The 21,438-nt window shown below is 38.9% G+C and overlaps 1 protein-coding gene across 1 annotated transcript in view; it reads left to right on the top strand.

Annotated features, from left to right (window-relative positions):
• Positions 1–21,438, top strand: part of PLXNA4 (plexin A4) — a 614,893-nt gene that overhangs the window by 516,128 nt on the left and 77,327 nt on the right. The window contains exons 20-22 of the mRNA XM_069979087.1: positions 2,695–2,929; positions 6,020–6,162; positions 11,211–11,479. Of these exons, the coding sequence (XP_069835188.1) occupies positions 2,695–2,929; positions 6,020–6,162; positions 11,211–11,479 (647 nt within the window). The remainder of the gene's footprint in view (positions 1–2,694; positions 2,930–6,019; positions 6,163–11,210; positions 11,480–21,438) is intronic.

The following is a 21,438-nucleotide window of genomic DNA, read 5'->3' as shown; positions in this document are numbered from 1 at the left end:
TACTTGGTTGTACTATTGAACCTTAGGGTATTTATTTAGTAGCTTATAATATAAAGCCCTCACTGTTTAATTATATTTTGCTTTCTGTTATTTTTAGACCGTACTGTTCTTTTGTGTTTTTTTGTTTATCAGACACTGATATATAATAAGATAAAACTTGCAGGAGTTTTTGGCTGAAGATACAAAACACAATTCACCTCAGATTCCTATCTTTATGTATAAGAATATTTTAGGTCATATAAAATAATCTAACTAACTTGACGTATGTTTATTTATTTGCTGATCCTTTTAAATGATCTTTTGGCGTGTTGCTATAAAAGAAAATTACATAGAATGAGGAATTAAATGTTAAAATATTTTGGGGTCCATTCTTTCGCTCTTGCTTCTCGTACTGATCTATGCACAATGTGCTTCAGTAGTCTTAGACGCCGCTACACCTCTTTGATGAACCAGAAGTGGCCATTGGATGGGCCATCAAGCTACTGAAGCACACTGTGCATAGAATATTCTCAGAAACAACCTACCATTTTTCCTTAATGAAGATCAGACTTAGGAGGGCACCAGTTTTTTTTTTATCTGACCTTCAGTGCTTAATGTGATTTTTTTCAGAGAATTGGAGGTTGGCTTATTATTACTTATTACTATTATTATTACTACTGTTATTCATTTTCAGAGACGTGTTTCCCCTTATCAGTTTAGGAGGCGTCCACCCTAGGTTAATAAACGTAATATAAAAACCCGCTGAGAATAAATTATGCCTAGTATGAAGATAATAACATTAAAACATGGTAACGACTTCCATTACTATGACATACAGCGTTCAATATGAGTTAAAGGTTTGCCATAAAAATGGATATAAAACCATTGGTGTGCCAAAGTGTTAGCTGCAAATCAAAGGAGACAAGGTTATCAGTTAGAAATGCTGGTAAAGGGAAGACAGATAAGTCTGGGCAGATTTCAGCTTATTGTATCTTGTCTCTGATATACAGCCACACTGTCATATCCATCCCAATGACTTTCTACTATTGTCCAAAGGCCAAAGCTGATTTAATCCCAGACGTGCTATAGGACAGCTGAACTTTTCTGGTCGGCTATAAAACAGTCTGCAGTTTTTATCAGTTGTCTATATGCATTTGATTCTGTGGAAGGATCATCACAAAAAGCCACAGCAAGATGTAGTATCTCAAATGTAAAATATGCCATTAATGCTATTGTTCAGGTATTAATGCTTTGTAAAATATGGCTCTTTACCTTATACAATAAAACACTGGGGATATGTATATATATATATATATATATATATATATATATATATATATATGCATTTATTGTGTCATAATTGGCAAAAAACACATTTATCCCCACTAAGGTCCACAGCCTAAATAGCATCAGTTTCCGATATTCATCTGCAAGTGAATATTCTTTTATTTCATAATGTAATTACTTTGGTTGTATTATCCACGTATTATACTGTAGTCATATACAAACATACAGTGGCTAAATAAGGGAAAGTTTACTCTAGACTTTTGGAAACTGGCAGGCCCAGACTGAGATTTGAAAGCAGCCCTGGCACACAAACGAAAGTATTCCCGCCCTCCTCTGTCAATATACCCACCCTCCTCCTCGTAGATTGTTGCTGCAACAAGGTTTTTTTCCCACTTCACTGGAAAGAGTTGTTGCCTATGCTTTTAAATAAATGTGCTTCTGCAATAGAACAGAAAGATGATAAAACTTGTTGAATTGTTGCATGTAGCTGACATCATTTACTCAAATCTTACAGTTAGAAACAGTTGGGTACTAAAATCTCGGGATGGATGAAACAATGAAATATTGGTATTTTGTTGTGAAAGGGAGAAATCGCTGCATGTCTAGCAACCTTAAGTGCTGAACCTGTGTCTTAATCTCTCACAAAATTCCAATATGTATTTATCCCTAAGAACAAAGAAGGTGATCTGTAACACGTCTTGCTAAGCTCTGGGGATTTGCTTGGACTATTGACGTAGAAGATAGTTTTGTCATAACTGTATTCCTGTGGTTTTAGCCGCCTGGAGGACTGCAGGGGGCTTAGTAAGACAGGGACTGTCTTATTAATAACATCTATAACTTGGTGAAAACTTGGATAGAATAGCCTTTGTTGTTAGCAGGCAGTTGAGGATCCTAACCCCTCCAGGACTGGGCAAATCTTAATGTTTGCATTTTTTTTTAATAGAAAATGGGAAAGGGGGGTAATTTGAGGTTTTTTTTCTATATTTTTTAAAACTTTTTTTGCACACTTATGGAACTTTCATAAACAATCATTAGATTACTGATATTCATCCATGAAATGTGTGGCACCTTTCATTTGTCCACATGGTAGGCTATCAACAGTTGACTGGCAATGTGTCAGTACCTTACTGATTAACTGTTAGTAGTTGAAATTATCAATAATTTTTCTGAATTTACAAAAATGATGTTTTTGTAGCATGTCATAGGCTCTTACTTGTGATAGATCTTACCTGAAAGGGACATTGCTATTATATTTTAACCTGTAAATATGTAAATATATTGTAAATATAATGTTGCATTTCCATTAGTGATAGTGTTCCTAGATACTGTATCACTATAATGTTTCACAATTGTGAACTAATAATTACTCAGGTTTTACATTTTACATACCTTAAAATTTTCTTTCTCTAAACTTTAATTTTCATAAAGGCTCGTGTTGGTGGGATGGAGTTTTCTCCTGGCATGGTTTATATAACTCCAGATAGCCCTCTCAGTGTACCCGCCATTGTCAGTATTGCAGCAGCTGGTGGACTACTAATAATCTTCATTGTGGCAGTACTCATAGCTTACAAACGCAAATCTAGAGAAAGTGACCTGACTCTTAAAAGATTGCAAATGCAAATGGACAACCTTGAATCAAGAGTGGCCCTCGAGTGCAAAGAAGGTAAGACATTAATTCTTTTTTAACTACCTTTTTTCAAAGACCAATAAGCAATGACTAACTTAATTCCCACTCTTAGGAGTTGCCAAACTTATTTAGAAATTTTATCCACCACTTGGGATTGTGATAAATAGTGTTGAGTTGAGTTGCCAAATAGTTTGTGTTAGGCAACTTTCTCGGAACCTGAACGTTCAGCATTTGAGTTAGATGCAATTCTAGGGCTGCCAGGAATACATGGATGCAGCTATAGTGATAAAGTAATAAACAAAACCATACTCATCACTTCTATTAACCCTGCCTCATTCAATGTTGCTGCTCAGGTTTCCCCGATGAGCTTTGTTTGTTTGGCTGCAATAATGATGTCCCTGTATACTCACATTACCACTGCAGTCCATCACTGGCCTCATCAATATACTTGCAAGACCATTGAGGCCAGTGTTTGGCTGCAGGAGTGATATGATATACAGGGACATCATTGATAGAGGTGGTAGAGATTAAACTAATGTGTATAGTAGCTTAGCATGTTTATTGATAACAATTCGAAGTAGGGATTTAAAAAAAAAATAGTTTGGAAAACTTCTAAAAAGACAGCCAACCTGCTGACTTTAGCAGTTTTAACTAGCTGTCTAAAGTTAATGGCGGATCCCAACCTTACCCCAATCAATGAAATGAGGGACGCAGGTGGAGGTTCAGGCATGTTGGATTTTAATTGTGTGACCCTATTGTTCTGGGAGAGACAAGCTTTTGCCAGAGCTAGAGCTGCCTGGCTGTGGGTAGGCCCTCCCCTCACAATTAGATAGAATGAATTTTTGACTGTGCTGAACTTTATATGTAGTTGGTGGTCAGGAGAAATGCTTTAGGTGCTTTGTTTTGTTTAGTACCATATAAAAAATTCAGCTATATGCATAACAGGGTGGCTTGTCTTGCTGGTCTAATATAGATTACAATAAAATAAATTAATTTTTAGACCTGAGATAAGATGGAGAATAATGTATATTTACAGAATCAGATTAGCTGATTACTAATTACATACATCTATGCCTCAGGCACGCATCAGAGCGATGAGCATAAAGCCTGTAAAAAGGGTACATAGCATCCCTACAGCCCTATAGTATGGAGCTATATAAAGCCCTTGTGGCATATGTACAGCATTGTTTTGGTTTCATTAATTTTTAAAAATTTGAAATTAGATCCCACTTTATAAAGACAAATTAAAACATACAAATAGCAATTTCCGAGAGGCCTCCCATTGAAAGAGATAGCAGACCAGATTCGGCGCACAGTCCACGAGCCGGGGTTCAGAGTGAAACTTTGGCGCCGATTCCGTAGTGTTAATGGGCCCTTACATCTCAGCAATAGCGGACATATTTTTAAATAGAAAAAGCGATGCCTCTTCTCTTCTCTCTTTTTTTTTTTGACGGTGTGTGGACATAGCCTAGCAGTTCCCCTGTTATTAAATAGAATGTAATCATTTATGTGGTGTAGTTTTGGCTAAAATGTGCATTGGTAAGATAGATATTGCTTTGAAAAAAAGGTCATCATCATAACCATCTCTATTCTTTGAAATATGTTGGTGGGTTGAGACTTCAGTACAATCTCAGTGCTGAACTTAGTTTTCTTCCCCCAGAGTATCAGGTTTATACAAGGCTTGGTGCCCAGCTGTAACCATTTTAAAAGCTCTGTAAGGGTTCAATCACCTTCATAAAGTAAAGTCTGCATTTTCATAGCACTCTTTAATTCCCTCATACATTATTAGTTCTAAACAAGTTAGACTGCTCGCCCTGATTGGGTATTGTGCATCACTGAAGTCAAGGCACATGTTAAATTCGTTTCCCTAAAACATGTAAGTGAAATGCTTAACAAATACATATTTTCAAAATGGGTTCAATGTGACGACCTTTAAGTGTTTCACCTAAAGTATTTTTATTATTATTCCACAACCTGTTTTCAATTTTATTTTCAATGTTATCAGTGAGAGTAAAGCTGGCAATAATGTGTTGGCATGACAACCTGGTGTTGGGGAGACAGGAAAAGCTTTCCACGGCTTTATGGACATTGTGAAGGTTAAAGTGTTAAACCCAGGATTTCTGTGTGTTTTTCCACATCTGCTCATATTCTGTCTCTCTTTTTCTGCCCTTCTTTACTAGTTCTGTCTTTCTCACCCATTTTCACTTCTAGCCTCTCTGTTTTTCTAAACCTAGATTTTACCTCACACTTTTCTTAATACAAGAGATACGTCGCTTTTTTTTTATAGTAGCAGATCCCAGCGATCCCATATATATTGCTGCCCTCATATAAAACATAATAAAGATCCTACTCTAACCTCAATTCACTCCCCTGGGGTCCTCTTGTTGTGTCTTCGGGTCCCCCACTGAATGCTCTAGCCGCCTCTTCTGAGACGGACTTATCTTGGCAGTGACAGTCCGCTTAGCCAATCACTGGCCATGGTGCTGTTCTGCTTCGGTCAGCAATTGGCTGAGTGAGTTATTTTTGCCTACATAAGTCTGTTTTACAGAGGACCCGAAGATGCCTCTGGGTGTTGCAGGAGGACCCGGAGAATAAGGTAAGATAAGAATAGGATCTTCATTATGTTCTATATAAGGGCAGCATTATAAATTTAAAAAAAAAAATGACAGGAGTACTCCTTTAATAATTAAAGTGACTTTGTGCCTAGCTGTACACCCCCAAACATTGTTTTACTAATATTTCTTTTTCTATTGCGTGCTGTATTGGAAGCAGATATTTACTTAGCATGGTTATAATTAACTACTGTGGTGTCATCAGCTCATTTCCTGGAAAATATGCTTGCCTATTGTTTTTTGTCACTATTGGATACATAGCAACATTTCTAATTGTAAGATTGGTTTGATATGCAGATGTGGCAGAGAAAGTTTGTCATTTAACTGTTTTATTGCCTTGTAAGTTTAACTGCAGTTCTGTTATAAGCCAGAATATGTTAGAATATGTCAAGAAGTTTGCTACTTTGGAGTGTATTAGTTAAAATTATAATATTTTGTATATATTATAAAAATGGCTTGGTAATAATATTTTATTCTTCAATAATGAGTCCTTCATTCTTGCTTGTTTTCAAAGCTTTTGCAGAGTTACAGACCGATATCCATGAGCTGACAAGTGACCTAGATGGAGCTGGTATTCCTTTCTTAGATTATCGTACCTATACTATGAGAGTTTTGTTTCCTGGCATTGAAGATCATCCTGTATTAAGGGACCTAGAGGTAATTTTATACAAATTAAATAAAATTATGTGCTATAATATTTAATACAAAAATATTGCACCAAATTTCAGGCTGCTATCTTTATTACTTCATTCATTTTCAGACATCTTGATACTCTGTTTGCAACCTGCCTCTAGTTTCAGACTTGGAGGTATAAAGACCAGTAATACATAACTCACTTTAGGCTATGCTCACACTACATAAAAGTACGGCCGTTGTTGCCATCGGCAATAACGGCAGTACGTTGCATGTGTGTGCACATTGCCTCTTGTTCTATGGGATCATATACGCTCCAGCCGGGATCCCGTGCGGCTCTGCAAAGAACTGACATGTCAGTTTTCTGCGGCCACAATTCAGTGAATTGGGGCCGCAGAAAGACCTGTCAGTTCACACAATGAAGCGAGCGGCTCCGGCCACTTGCTTCATTGTGTGCTATGTGAAGTTCTGATGCAGGTGCGTGCTGATGTGCCCGCATCAGAACACTGCGGCCGGAAAGATCATCCGGGCCGGTACTTAAGTACCGGCCGGCATGATCCGGGCAGAGACCGGCCGTTCCGTGACCTGGCCGAGTCACTGAACGTCCGGTCTCTTTACGTTGTGTGAACATAGCCTATATCCAGACTACTCAAAATAAAAATTTATATAATCCTTTACAGAATACCTATTTTACAATAGCTGCATGTAAACATACAACATGGCAAGGTGTTATTAGATATTTATAATCCACATTCAACTCTCATATATATCAAACGATCAGATGTCCGAACTGTCATACAAACATCAAACACTTTAAAACATTAGTAGAAATGCTAAAAAAAAAAGACATTACCACACTATTGTAGAGATTCACAAACTCTACAAATGCTGGTGAATCTTACTAAATTTTAAGGAGTGAACGTTTAGCCTATAGAACACAGAAGCACAAATGTATTTTATAGGTGGGCCCTCTTAAATAAGAGACCTATTGGATTAACAAAATGCAGGCGCTGTTACCCTGAAGGGTTAAACAAGACAGTAGAACATGTTTACTAATCCCATGTGAGGATGCTGTTTGTGCATAAACAGTTTTTAGGTTCTTGGTATGAATAATGTATTACCCATTTCCTTATGTGGAGCGATGATGTTCTGCCTCCAAGTAGTGACTGCTCAGTTCAGGGTTCATGCTAAATGGGCTGTTAGCACACAAGTGCAGGCTCCGATCAGTGGAATAGAGGAGGAGAACCAGCTGTACTTTTAGCGTTACTTTGAATGCATAGGGAAGTTCACTGGAACGTAGTGGTATGTTCGCCAGTATAAGTAGAGTTTGTGAATAGGCAGGAACGTACGCTTTCCTCTGAACGTAGATTCACTTCAAGAGGAATGGAGCTATGTATTTTTTCTACAATAAATGGTAAAGTTTATTTTTTTTTAGCCTTTCTATTAATGTTTTTAAGTGTCCGTTGTTTGTATGTAGGTTTGGACATCTGATCGCTTTATATATATGAGAGTTGAACATGGATTATAAATATCTAATAACACCTTGCCATGTTGTGTGTTTATATTGAGCTATTGTAAAATAGGTATTATGTATAGGATTATATGGATTTTTATTGTAGAGTAGTGTGAAGATGAGTAGTGTGATTTCTCTCCTAGCGGCAAGAGACAGGTCTGCAGACTTTATATAGAGAAGTCTAACTCCTGCCACAAGAACAGAGTGGCGAGACATTGCACTTAGCAATCATTTCTGCCTTCTCTTTCTATTGGTCAGTGGTGGTCTGTCTTTTTCTTTTTTCTTTTTTTTAATGGTACTGTCCATTTAACCAAGTCACAGATAAAGAAAGTGTGAAGCATTAGACTTCAAACATACTCTTTTTACATTTCAATACTCTCTTCTATGATTGTGAATGTTTGTAACTATAATTGCCCATTTCCTGGTCAGAGTAGGCGATTCGACAGGCCAAAAAACAAATGTGTAAAGCTTTGATCATACATTTATAATAGGCTTGTATAAAAGAACGTGTAGTGGAAAATACTGTATAAATAAATACTATAGAGCAAGTCTAATGGAAATTGTTTTGTTACAGTCTCCTGCTAATTGCCTCCCAGTAATTAGTACAAACAAGAACACTTCCCTGGAAGAAATGTCTTTTGAAGTTAATTGTTGGAAAAAGGCTCCTCTGCAACTTACAATGTAGACAGGTTATGCAGCCCACTCAATTTCTGTATGTTTTCTAATTACAGTACAGTAGCTTACAGGAGACTAGCACCGTGCAGAAAGGAGCCTTCACTTGTAAACAAATGCCCCTGCCTTTATTATTTCCTAGTTAAGGTTAGTCAGGTGTTTTTGTCAGTCTTTCTGTAATTAGCTTGTCTTTTTAGAAAACATCTGAGCAAAAAAAAAAAAAAAAAAAAAATGAAATAAAGGAATAAAGAATAAGAGGCAGATGGCAAAATGAGGTGTAATATATCAAACAGATATTTATTTATTTTCTTGGCTTCCTAAAGCACATTTGCATTATGTAGATCTATGTGTGCTTCTCAAAGGAATTGGCAGTTATATGACACAAAAAAAAATTCAGATGAATTTTAAAAATCCTTGTGTCCATTGGCATAAAGGTGATACATTTCATTCACTTTACATTTTAAGGCCGGGTTTACACACAGTAAGACACCGGCCATTCTGTGACCCAGCCGTGTTACAGAACGGCCAGTGTTAGTAAAGTTCATCCCAGACGGTACTGCAAAACTGGCCGGATGAACTCCATTTCTGTTGAATTGGGATGCACCCAATCCCAAATCACCATAGCACACAATGGAAAGTGCATCTGGACCCCCACTTTCCATATTGTTAACTGTCAGAGTTGTGCGTCCGCTATTTAATGAAAAGCGGCCACAAAAAACGAACATGTAAGTTTCTTCTGCGGAAGCTTGGGGTCCCGGACAGAGTAAATACTATGTGTATTCACTCAAACCGGGATTCCCACTGACTTTGGTGCATTGTATCTTTTCCATAAATCACGGCCGTTGTTGCAATTTTCAACAACGGCTGTGATTAATAGAAAAGATACGTTGTGTTAACATAGCCTCATACAGTATTTTGAAACACATGTTTGAATACGTATGAAAGCATAGGAAAGGGTAATTTTGGCAAAGTAGCAAAGTGAATAACAAACCTGTATTTCATTTTATCTCCAAAGCTTGCAATGTACAGTAAAATATACAGCGGAAGCATTGCTACTTCATCAAAGACTAAGATATTGTCAGCAATCATCTATGGGTACCTAAATAAATCTCTGACAGTAAAGATCAGTGTAAACAGACAGATCATTTCTCATTACAAGCTATGTAACAAGTTGATAGGTGTACATTATAAAGACCCTTCACACAGACTGGTGCATAATGCATGGGAGACAGTTTGCATTTTGCTGACAGCACATCCCCTGTATACATGGAAAGATATGCTTCTGACCAACAAGCATTTTATGCAAACATAAATAATTGAGTCAGCAGATGAACGAGCTTGGATTAGGGGCATGTTTCCACGGGACAATGATCAGCAGAGAAATTGATGAACGTTTACTCCAGATCATCAGCCCATTTAACACCTTTGATTCAGTTCCCCATAAAGAGCTGATAGAGAAGTTAGTGAGAATTGGACTTAATCCCTGGATAGTTCAGTGGATTTGTTGTTGGCTGAAGGAGAGATATCAGAGGGTTGTCAGTAATGGTGTATATTCCAAGCAGAGACTGGTTACAAGTGGTGTGCCACAAGGGTCTGTTCTGGGTCCTATTCTGTTTAATATGTGTGTAAGTGACATAGGAGAAGGTTTGGAAGGTAAGGTTTGTCTGTTTGCTGATGACACAAAAGTGTGCAATAGAGGTGATATTCCTGGAGGTGTCAGTAATATGGAAAATTATTTAGCTCGACTAAATAGGTGGTCAAAACAGTGTTCAATGTTTTGAAATGTACTGTAAAATAATGCACTTGGGGAGACGGAATCCTCAATCCAAGTATCATTTTGACAGTGCCGGCAAAGACTTAAGAACAGAAGGATTTAGAGGTATTGATTTCAGACAGCCTTAAAATGAGTCACCAATGCAACCAGAAAGTAGTGAAAGCAAATCGTATGCTGGGGTGTATAGCTAGAGGTATAACCAGTAGGAAGAGGGAGATTGTGATCCCGCTGTATAGAGCTCTGGTGAGAACACTTCTGGAACACTGTGTCCAGTTCTGGAGACCTCACCTACAAAAGGACATTGATAAAATAGAACGGGTCCAACGACGGGCTACAAAAATGGTGGAAGGTGTGAAACATAAAACCTGCAGATTTTTGACGCCAGGTCTGACAGATCTTTAAAGCCAAAGCCAGTAATGGATTTTAAAAGAGGACATATGTCTGTCTTATTTTTATGACCTGTTTTCTGTTTATAGTCTGTTCCTGGCTTTGGCTTCAAAAATCTGTCAGATATCTGTGTGTGTAAAAGCTAACAGACGCATGTGGCATATATCACATATGGCAGACACAGAAATCTATGCCTGCTCTAGAGAGGACATAGATTTGTGCAATGATTTACACCTGCTTGTGGCCTCCACCCATTAGGCGAGCAGAGCATACACCAGGTAAAAAAAGCACCATTTTTGCACAAACTGTGTTTTTTTTGGCACCTTTTTAGTCACGTTCATCAGTTCTAATTTTAACCCCCCCCCCCCATCATTTTTTATATTTACTTTGATCATTACATTGGAAATGTATTGGATTGTGTTGTACAATAAGCATTAGCCCAATTAGCAGATTTAAAGGAAGATCATCAGCCAGGTCTGATATGTCGGACCTTACAAGGGGAATAGTAGCACCTAGTTGTAAATTTACTCCATTTCCAGAAGGCAACAGAGGAATGGAGCAATGCAGGAAAGATTCTCCTTTATTGTTGTTTTATGGCATTTGCAAGTATTTGTGAAAAAAGGAGAACTAAGCATAATAGAAAACATCTAGTAATCCACAAATATATCTTATTATTATGTTATATTTCATAGGCTTACAGTTATCTGCTTGTTCATGTTTCCACAGGTCCCTGGTTACAGACAGGAGCGTGTAGAGAAAGGTTTGAAGCTATTTGCCCAGATGATTAACAATAAAGTCTTCTTGCTCTCATTCATTCGGACTCTTGAGTCACAGCGCAGCTTTTCCATGCGTGATAGAGGCAATGTGGCTTCCCTCATTATGACAGTTTTACAGAGCAAATTAGAATATGCCACAGATGTGTTGAAACAACTACTCTCGGATCTTATAGACAAAAACTTAGAAAGCAAGAATCATCCTAAGTTACTGTTGAGAAGGTGAGTGTGTATAAATTGATATCATTTCAATGTTAAAAAATGAGGCTGTGTTCAATATAATTAAATCGAACATGAATCATACAGTTTTCTAACTCATTGGATATCTACTTGTCTTTTCTTTACAGAACACTGTATGTAGCCATGCTGTCTCCTCCCTCTTCCCAGCCCATAATGGTTAACTGGCTGCTTGATGCCTTGGCTGCCAATCAATTGGAAGTGGCCAGGAAGATGGCGGAGCCAGCGTGACTACATGCTGCTGCATCTCTGCCCCCATATCTAGTTACAGGGCTGAGGATTAAAGATAATTTTTTTTTAATTGTCACCCTGCTGGAGGAGGCACAGTCAAACTCCACCAGGGAGGTGAATGATTTCCTTTAACAGTGATCTGAGACCTGCAACACTCTTAGGATTGAGGACTTCCTGGCCTTCTAGTGAGAATGCTGACAACAACTGAACAGACTATGTAATGCAGTTTACTTAACTCCAAGAGAGCTTATTGGGTGTTGTGTGCAAAGCACTTGTGGCTACACTGTTTCTACAATTTGTTACAGAAACAACACAGTTAATATAGCTGTTCATTTAGGTGTCTCCCAATATAATTAATAAGAATCGTGCTTTGATGTTTTTGGTTTCCTGACCATCAAGTAAAGTGGAGGGGTCCAGGAGTACTATATGTCCATAGGTGAGACCCACATCTATTGGACATGTATGGCATATTCTGTAAATTGGAATATCTCTTTAAGGGGGCGCTGCATGTCAAAGAGATTTAAAGAATACCAAAAAAAGAATCCCCATGTCTTGCTTCACCCTATCAGGACCTGCACTAGGGATAACACAATTTTCCAGGTTTATCAAGCTGCCTGAAACTAAAACTGTCTGTTTTTTTCTCCCCACAGCAACCAATCACAGCTCAGCTTTTATATCCTAGTGGGCTCTAGTAAAATGAAGTCTGAGCTGCACTTGGTATTTATGGGAAATACCAAAAAGTTTTGGTTTCAGGCAGTTTGATAAATTAGTGTATTAGTTTTACCCTCATTGGTCTTTGACCCTAATAAGCAAAACACAATTAGCTACCTTATCAATAGTGTAATAAAATGAACACTATAAAATTGTAAGAGTGTTATACTTGTGTGTTTAACTTGTCATCCCAAAAATATATATGATGGAGAATTCATACTTTTTTTTTTAATTAACTTACTATTAAGATTTTAAATGTATTTATCAACATTTGAGCTCTTATGTTGTACTAAGTTTGGCATCTAAAACTATTCTTTATGTGACACTGAATAACGCAGGATAGTAATGCTATGCATAGTTGGTATAAGACAATTCTTTAAACATGATTTCACCGGAATTATAGTCTCATAAAACCTTTATTGCCAAAGCGTTAAAGTAAATTGTCCTGAGACAAGCGATGTAGAGAAAGCAGGAGTATAGCACTGTATAGTAACCCCTTCCCTTATTAACAGAAATAGATAAGATGAACAGATAATATAAGATACAATAACAGAAATAGCTAGAGAATCTCTCAGTGGAGAATAAACTAAACTTAAACTAGTTCTCATGCTTTTCCTCAAGATTCCTTGGTTTATTAGATAACACAAGATGCTGAGTTGTGATGCGATCAGTGGTGGCTAACCCCCTCGGTCTGGATGCTACTGGCATCTCACCACTGCATCTTCAATGTGTGTTGGTGATTAAGAGAAAATAATAGCATGCATTGCTACATATAGTTCATAGAAATAGCTATGAATAGGCTGTGTATACACAACAAACCTTTTAAGAAAACAACAAATGTCTTTTTCATTTAAAAACAACGGCCTTGGTTTCCATAATTTAATGATTTGTATTAAAGTCTATGAAAACAACGGCTGTTGGTTCACACAATGTAATAAATAGCAACCACTGTTCGCGCGGGCTGTTAAAATAACGTTCATATCGATTATTTACACCTGTTAAAAGGGCTAGCAGTCAATATTGCATTAAAATAATGTCCCTATGGCCGTCATTGCAATGTCGGCCGTAGGAACATGCTAAACCACAATGGCTGTTTTTTGGAGTGCCAATTGACAACCATTCTTAGTATGTTGTGTGAACACAGCCTTGCATTGTTTAAACTAATATACTGTAACATTATTATTATTATTATTATTATTATTATTATTATTATATAATTAGGAAACTCATATCTTCATCTGAAAATGTAAACAAGAAATATATATATTATACATTCCTATCTGACATAAAAACTGTATTTCCTGCCCTACTTATGGTACAATAATGCATAGTGCAATGTACACAATAGTATTATGTATGGTGGTAATAAGTGGTATTACAGCTTTGGCTTTCTTTGTATGTTTATATAATATTTTGACATATCTTAGGTTTTAGGGCTGGAGATTCTAGTCCTCTATTATCCTACCAAAAAGTTGGATGCTTTTTAGGATCGAGAATCAGATACTGTACTGTAAATGCCTTCCACAGACAGCAAGAGAGACAGTGACATCTAGTGTTAAAAAGGGGTACTACATTCTGAAACAAACTATGGTATCAGAATAATAATAGAAAAAAAAAGTAAATAAATAAGTTACTGTATATTTAATTTTTTTTTACATGTCATAATAAGAGGAATAATTTGTATTTTAATATCTCAGATTGGATAAGCTTGCATTTTCTCTATTTTTGACTTGTGTGAAAATAGCCATAAGTATATACATATATATATAGAGAGAGGGAGCTATGTTCACACAATGTCAAAAATAGAGAAAAAGGCATCTGCTTTCGCTATTTAAAAAAAACGTCCATTTTTGTCGCGGTTTTAACTGACTGCAATGGCAATGCATTGAAATCAATGGGAAGACGGACTTCCAATGCACACAATGTGTTGAAAAACAGACTCTTTTACTGTGGACGTCAAAATAATGAACATGATCATTATTTTCGGATGTCTTTTGCAAAAGGCTGACTTTTTTTATTAGTTCACTTTTTCACCGTTCTTTCTCCGTTTTTACTTTTACATTCAATGGACTTTTCAAATTAAGCCACACCCAAAGGCCTATTAGTAACCCAAAAATAGAAAAATGTACAAACATCAGTCATTGCAAGGGAAGGCCAGGCTGCTAAATGACGTCTGTTATTTTAGCCTCAAAATGACGGCTGTTATTTGTGTGAACATTAAATTATATTGATATGAATACATACTTAAAACACTGTACTTAAGTCTTTAAAGACTTTTTTTATCATTAAAAGAAAGAAAGGCTATGTTCACACAACGTCAAAAATATTAAAAAGGCGGCCAATATTTAAAATAACATCTGTTTTTGCCAAGGTTTAACTAACTGCAATGCAATGCATTGAAGTCAATGGGAAGACGGATGTCCAATGCACACAGCATATTGAATAATGGATGTTTTTGCCACGGGCATCAAAATAATGAATGATCATTATTTTCGGCCGTCTTTTGCAAACAGCGGAGGTTTTTTTATCTGTAGTTCACACACAGTTTTCCTTTTGTCACCGTTCTGTCTCCGTTTTTAAAAAGGCGGCCAATATTGAAAATAACATCTTTTTGCCGAGGTTTAACCCCTTCACGTCAGCCATCTGTATATATACGTTCCTATTGCACATGCCCCGTGCAGTAGGAATGTACATATACGTTCCTGACTGACAGGGGCTTTGTGATGAGAACGGGATCGCTGCAGGGACAGCAATCCCGCTCTCATCTGTGTACAGCACCAGAGATAATGAGGATCAGCTGCGATTCCGCAGCTGACCCCCATTAACCCCTTAGTGACCGCCGAAACGGCGGTCACTAATGGGTCGGTGCCGCCGCTGTATTTCATCTCCCCCCACCGTGAATCCACGGTGGGGGGAGATGAAATAAGTAAAAATCAGACCCCAGATCAGCCCCCTAGTGCACCAGTCACTAACCCCCCCTCCCGCGGCGGCCATCGGATCCAAGATGGCCGCCGCGATCACTGTGAACAGACTAATGTCTGTTCACAGTGATCAAAAAAGAAAAATGAATGAAAGCCCCATGCTCTCCGCCACCGGAGGTAGCGGAGAGCATGGGGCAGTCATCGGGACCCCCCCTGTGGGGTCCCGGTACAAGCGATCAGCGGTATATACTATATACCGCTGATCGCTTGTGCCATGTGCCGCCGGCACTTTTTATCCCCTGTCACCATGAATGATTGGTGACGGGATAAAAAGTGATGTCCCCCCCACCCCCCAAGTCGCCCCCCACCCCCCCTGTCACCCCCATCCCCCAGTCACCCCCCCTTCCCCATATACTCACCTGCTCCTAGAGCTCCTTCCTCTTCCGTGTCCTGGCTGGTTATGAAGTGCGCATGCGCTCCACAACCAGCCAAGCTCTGAAAATTTAAAGTGACAGAGACCAATTTGGTCTCTGTCACTGAACTATTATTACTGTGATAGAAAATATCACAGTAATCATAGTAATACAGTGAACATGAATGTATAAAGTACAAAAAGTGACAAACATACAAAAAAATAAAACACACACTTTTTATTATAGTAATAATTGCAGTTTACTCCCAAATTACCCCTAACCCCCCCCAGATTACCCGTAACCACCGCAGGTTGCCCGTAACCACCGCATGTTGCCCATAACCACCCCAGGTTGTCCGTAATCACGTCAGATTGCACGTAACCCCCCAGATTACCCGTAACCACCGCACGTTGCCCATAACTACCGCACGTTGCCCGTAACCACCGCACGTTGCCCGTAACCACCGCACGTTGCCAGTAACCACCGCACGTTGCCAGTGACCCCCTCCAGATTGTCCGTAATCACCCCAGATTGCCTGTAACCACCCCAAATTACATGTAACCACCCCAGATTAGCTATAAGCACTTCACTCTATCCGTAACAATTCTAGATTGTCTGTAACCCCCCCAGGTTGCCCGTAACCACCCCAGGTTGCCCGTAATCATGCCAGATTACATGTAACCGCCCAGATTGCACGCAACCACCGCAGGTTGCCTCTGACCACCGCACCTTGCCTCTGACCACGCACCTTGCCTCTGACCACCGCACGTCGCCTCTGACCACCGCACGTCGCCTATGACCACCGCACGTCGCCTCTGACCACCACACGTCGCCTTTGACCACCGCTCGTCGCCTATGACCACCGCACGTCGCCTATGACCACCGCACGTCGCCTATGACCACCGCACCTTGCATCTGACCACCGCACCTTGCCTCTAAACACTGCACCTTGCCTCTAACCACCCCAAATTGCCAGTGACCCCCTCCAGATTGCCCGTAACCACGCCAGATTACAGGTAACCACCTCTGATTACCTAGTAGCACTTCAGTTTATCCGTAACCACAGCAGGTTGCCTGTAACCACCCCAAATTGTCTGTAACCACCCCAGATTGTCCGTAACCACCCCAGATTGTCCGTAACCACCCCAGATTGTCCGTAACCACCCCACGTTGCCTGTAACCACAGCAGGTTGCCTGTAACCACCCTAGATTGTCTGTAACCACAGCAGGTTGCCCGTAACCACCCCAGGTTGCCCGTAACCACCTCAGATTGTCCGTAACCACCCCAGATTGTCCGCAACCACCCCAGATTGTCCGTAACCACCCCAGATTGTCCGCAACCACCCCAGATTGTCCGCAACCACCACAGATTGTCCGTAACCACAGCAGGTTGCCTGTAACCATACCAGATTGTCTGTAACCACAGCAGGTTGTCCGTATTCACCCCACGTTGCCCGTAACCACCCCAGGTTGCTTCTAACCACCCCAGGTTGCCTCTAACCACACCAGGTTGCCTGTAACCACCCCAGGTTGTCGTAACCACAGCAGGTTGCCTGTGACCACCCCATGTTGACCGTATCCACCCCAGATTATCCGTAACCACCCCAGATTACCCGTAACCACCCCAGACTGCCCGTAACCACCTCAGACTGCCCGTAACCACCTCAGACTGCCCGTAACCACCTCTAGATTACCCGTAACCACCCCAGACTGTCCGTAACCACCCCACATTACCTGTAATCTAATTTTTTTATTGTATTTTAGTAACTGCGCTATTCTAATAACTGTTACTAGCTGCGGTTTTGCTCCAGCAAATTGGCGCTCCTTCCCTTCTGAGCCCTGCTGTGTGCCCATACAGGGGTTTATGCCCACATATGGGGTACCGTTGTACTCAGGAGAACCTGCGTTACAGATTTTGGGGTACATTTTTTCTCCTGTTCCTTGTGAAATTTAGAAATTTCAAACTAAACCAACATATTTTTGGAAAAATTCAAGTTTTTCATTTTTACTGGCCAATTTTGAATACTTTCCTCTAATACCTGTGGGGCCAAAATGCTCATCCTACCCCAAGATGAATTCTTTGAGGGGTGTACTTTCCGAAATGGGGTGACTTTTGGGGGGATTCTATTCTGTAGACATTACAGGGGCTCTGCAAACGCACCTGGTGCTCAGAAACTTCTTCAGAAAAATCTGCAGAGAAAATGCTAATTGGCGCTCCTTTCCTTCTGAGCCCGGCTGTTTGCCCATACAGTGGTTTATGCCCACATATGGGGTACCCTTCTATTCAGGAGACCCTGCGTTACAGATTTTGGGGTGAATTTTCTCTCCTGTTCCTCGTGAAATTGAGAAATTTCAAACTAAAGGAGCATATTATTGGAAAAATTCGAGTTTTTCATTTTTACTGTCTACTTTTGAATACTTTCCTCTAATACCTGTGGGGTCAAAATGCTCACCACTCACCAAGATGAATTCTTTGAGGGGTGCACTTTCCAAAATCGGGTGACTTATGGCGAGATTTTACTCCGCTGGCACTACAGGGGCACTGCAAACCCACCTGGCGCTCAGAAACTTCTTCAGCAAAATCTGCATTGAAAAAGCTAATTGGCGCTCCTTCCCTTCTGAGCCCTGATGTGTGCCCATACAGTGATTTATACCGACATATGAGGTACCTTTTTACTCAGGAGAACCTGCGTTACAAATTTTGGGGTACATTTTTTCTCTTGTTCCTCGTGGAATTGAGAAATTTCAAACTAAAGGAACATATTATTGGAAAAATTCGAGTTTTTCATTTTTACTGTCTACTTTTGAATACTTTCCTCTAATACCTGTGGGGTCAAAATGCTCACCACACCCCAAAATGAATTCTTTGAGGGGTGCACTTTCCAAAATGGGGTGACTTATGGCGAGATTTTACTCCGCTGGCACTACAGGGGCTCTGCAAACACACCTGGTGCTCAGAAACTTCTTCAGCAAAATCTGCATTGAAAAAGCTAATTGGCGCTCCGTTCCTTCTGAGCCCTGCTGTGTGCCCATGCAGTGGTTTATGCTCAAATATGAGGTACCTTTTTACTCAGGAGAACCTGCGTTACAAATTTTGCGGTACTTTTTTCTCTTTTTCCTCGTGAAATTGATAAATTTCAAACTAAACGAACATATTATTGGAAAAAATTTGAGTTTTTCATTTTTACTGTCTAATTTTGAATACTTTCCTCTAACACCTGTGGGGTCAAATTGCTCATCCTACCCGAAGATGAATTCTTTGAGGGGTGTACTTTCCAAAATGGGGTGACTTATGTGGTTTTTTCTCTCTGCTGACACTACAGGGGCTCTGCAAATGCACCTGGCGCTCGGAAACTTCTTCAGCAAAATCTGCAATGGAAAAGCTAATTTGCGCTCCTTCCCTTCTGAGCCCCGCTGTGTGCCCATGCAGTGGTTTACGCCCACGTATGGGGTACCGTAGTACTCAAGAGAACCTGTGTTACAAATTTTGGGGTGCTTTTTCTCTCATGTTCCTTTTGAAAATGAGAAACTTTAATCTAAATGTATATTATTGGAAAATTTTAATTTTTCATTTTTTTATGGCCTAATGGTGAATACTTTCCTCCAGCCCCTGTAGGGTTAAAATGCTCATTATACCCCTAGATTAATTCTTTAAGGTGTCTAGTTTCCAAAATGGGGTCACTTATGGGGGTTTCCAGTATACAAATCTCCTAAATCAACTTAAAATAAGAACTGGTCTCTAAAAAAATCAGTTTTGGAAACTTTCACGAAAGTGTGGTAATTTGCTGATAAATTTCTAAGCCCCGTAACACCCTAAAAAACTAAAATATGTTTATGAAATGAAGCCAGAATAAAGAGGACATATTGGTAATGTGACTTAGTAACTAATTTATGTAATACAACTTTCTTTTTTTAGAAGCAGAGAATTTCAAAGTTTATAAAATGCTAATTTTTTAATTTTTTTATGATATTTTGATGTTTTTCACAAAAAACACACAAAGTAGTGACCAAATTTTGCCACTAATATAAAGTGCCATATGTGACGAAAAAACAATCTCAGAATCGCTAGCATACGTTAAAGCATCACTGAGCTATAAGCGCATAAAGTGAGATAGGTCAGATTTTGAAAAATGAGCCTGGTCTTTTAGGTGCAAATAGGCTTGGTCTTGAAGGGGTTAACTGACTGCAATGCAATGCATTGAAGTCAATGGGAAGACGGATGTCCAATGCACACAGCATATTGAATAACGGACGTTTTTGCCGCGGGCATCAAAATAATGAATGATCATTATTTTCGGACGTCTTTTGCAAACAGCTGAGGTTTTTTATCTGTAGTTCACACACAGTTTTCCTTTTGTCACCGTTCTGTCTCCGTTTTTACTATTAAATTCAAAGGACTTTTCAATTAAGCCGCATCCAAAGTCCAATTATTAATCCCAAACTAGAATAATGTACAAACACCAGTCATTGCACTAAGGGGAGGTCAGGCTTCTAAATAACATCCCTTATTTTAGACTCAAAATGACGGACTTCATTTTAAACGGAGATGAAAAAACCTTGTGTAAACATAGCCACAGATATAAAAAAGATTGGCAGCAGCAAAAAAGCTGGTCCATCTACCCTATTATTTTCTTAATTATTATTATTATTATTATTTTTTTTTTTTAATTATCATCATCATCATCATTATCTTCATCATCACAGGCATGTTTAAGTTTGTTCCAAGCATCTTCAACTTTTTCAGTAAAGTAATTGCCAATAATTAACATTTGTATGCAAGCAGATTGCTAAAGTTCAACACTGTACATGCAGGGGGCATATTTTAAACTATGGATAAATGTTCAGTGTCTTGAACAGCATTTGTATATGTTTCTATATTTACATAGAACAGTGATCAAAGTGAATCATAGTAATCATTAAAATGATTGCTGAGTATTCTGTGTTTACAAAACTAAATTATCTTTGAAAAGTTAAAGGGGTACTGTAAAGACTGGAATTTTTTTTATTTTTATTTATTTACTTTTATTAATATATACAGTACATGGCGCTTTTTCTGTCTGTCCCCACCCCTCCCCCATATCGTGTCCTTCATTTCTCATTTAAGGCACCCGTCGTTACAATGACAGCTGTTGGTAAATCATTCTAGTTCTGGTCCTTTTGGATGTGGTTCTTTTTAAAGAGCCATTGAATTTAGCAGTAAAGACAGTGAAAAAAGTTGTGTGAACAACTAAAAAAATGTCCATTGTTTGTTATAAACATTATTGTCATTATAGAACATTATTTTGACGTCCGCGCAAAAATTTTTTTGTTTTTCAATACACCATGTGTATTGGGAGGCCATCATTCCATTGACTTTAATGCATTCCATTGACTTTATTTTATTTTTTTAAGCAGTTTCCCTTTCTCTCTCTGTGTAAGCATAACCATACAATGCTTTAACTTTGTAATATAACTATAACTATAAAAAATGAAACAAACATAGAGCATTGTCAGCAGAAAAAGACCACCTGGTCCATCTAGTCCAAGTTTATATTAGGTCCTTTCTTATTTTCTCAGGATAGATTCCAAACATGATTAAATTCAGTTACTGTAGATTTACCAACCACATCTGCTATTTCAGTAGAGTAAAATTATCTATTATCTCATGTTGTTTCTGACACCCCCCCCC

Source organism: Dendropsophus ebraccatus, chromosome 1, assembly GCF_027789765.1.
Source record: "Dendropsophus ebraccatus isolate aDenEbr1 chromosome 1, aDenEbr1.pat, whole genome shotgun sequence".
Lineage (NCBI taxonomy): Eukaryota > Metazoa > Chordata > Amphibia > Anura > Hylidae > Dendropsophus > Dendropsophus ebraccatus.
Note: the sequence above shows the minus strand (reverse complement) of the source record. Positions and strands in the feature narration are given on the sequence as shown.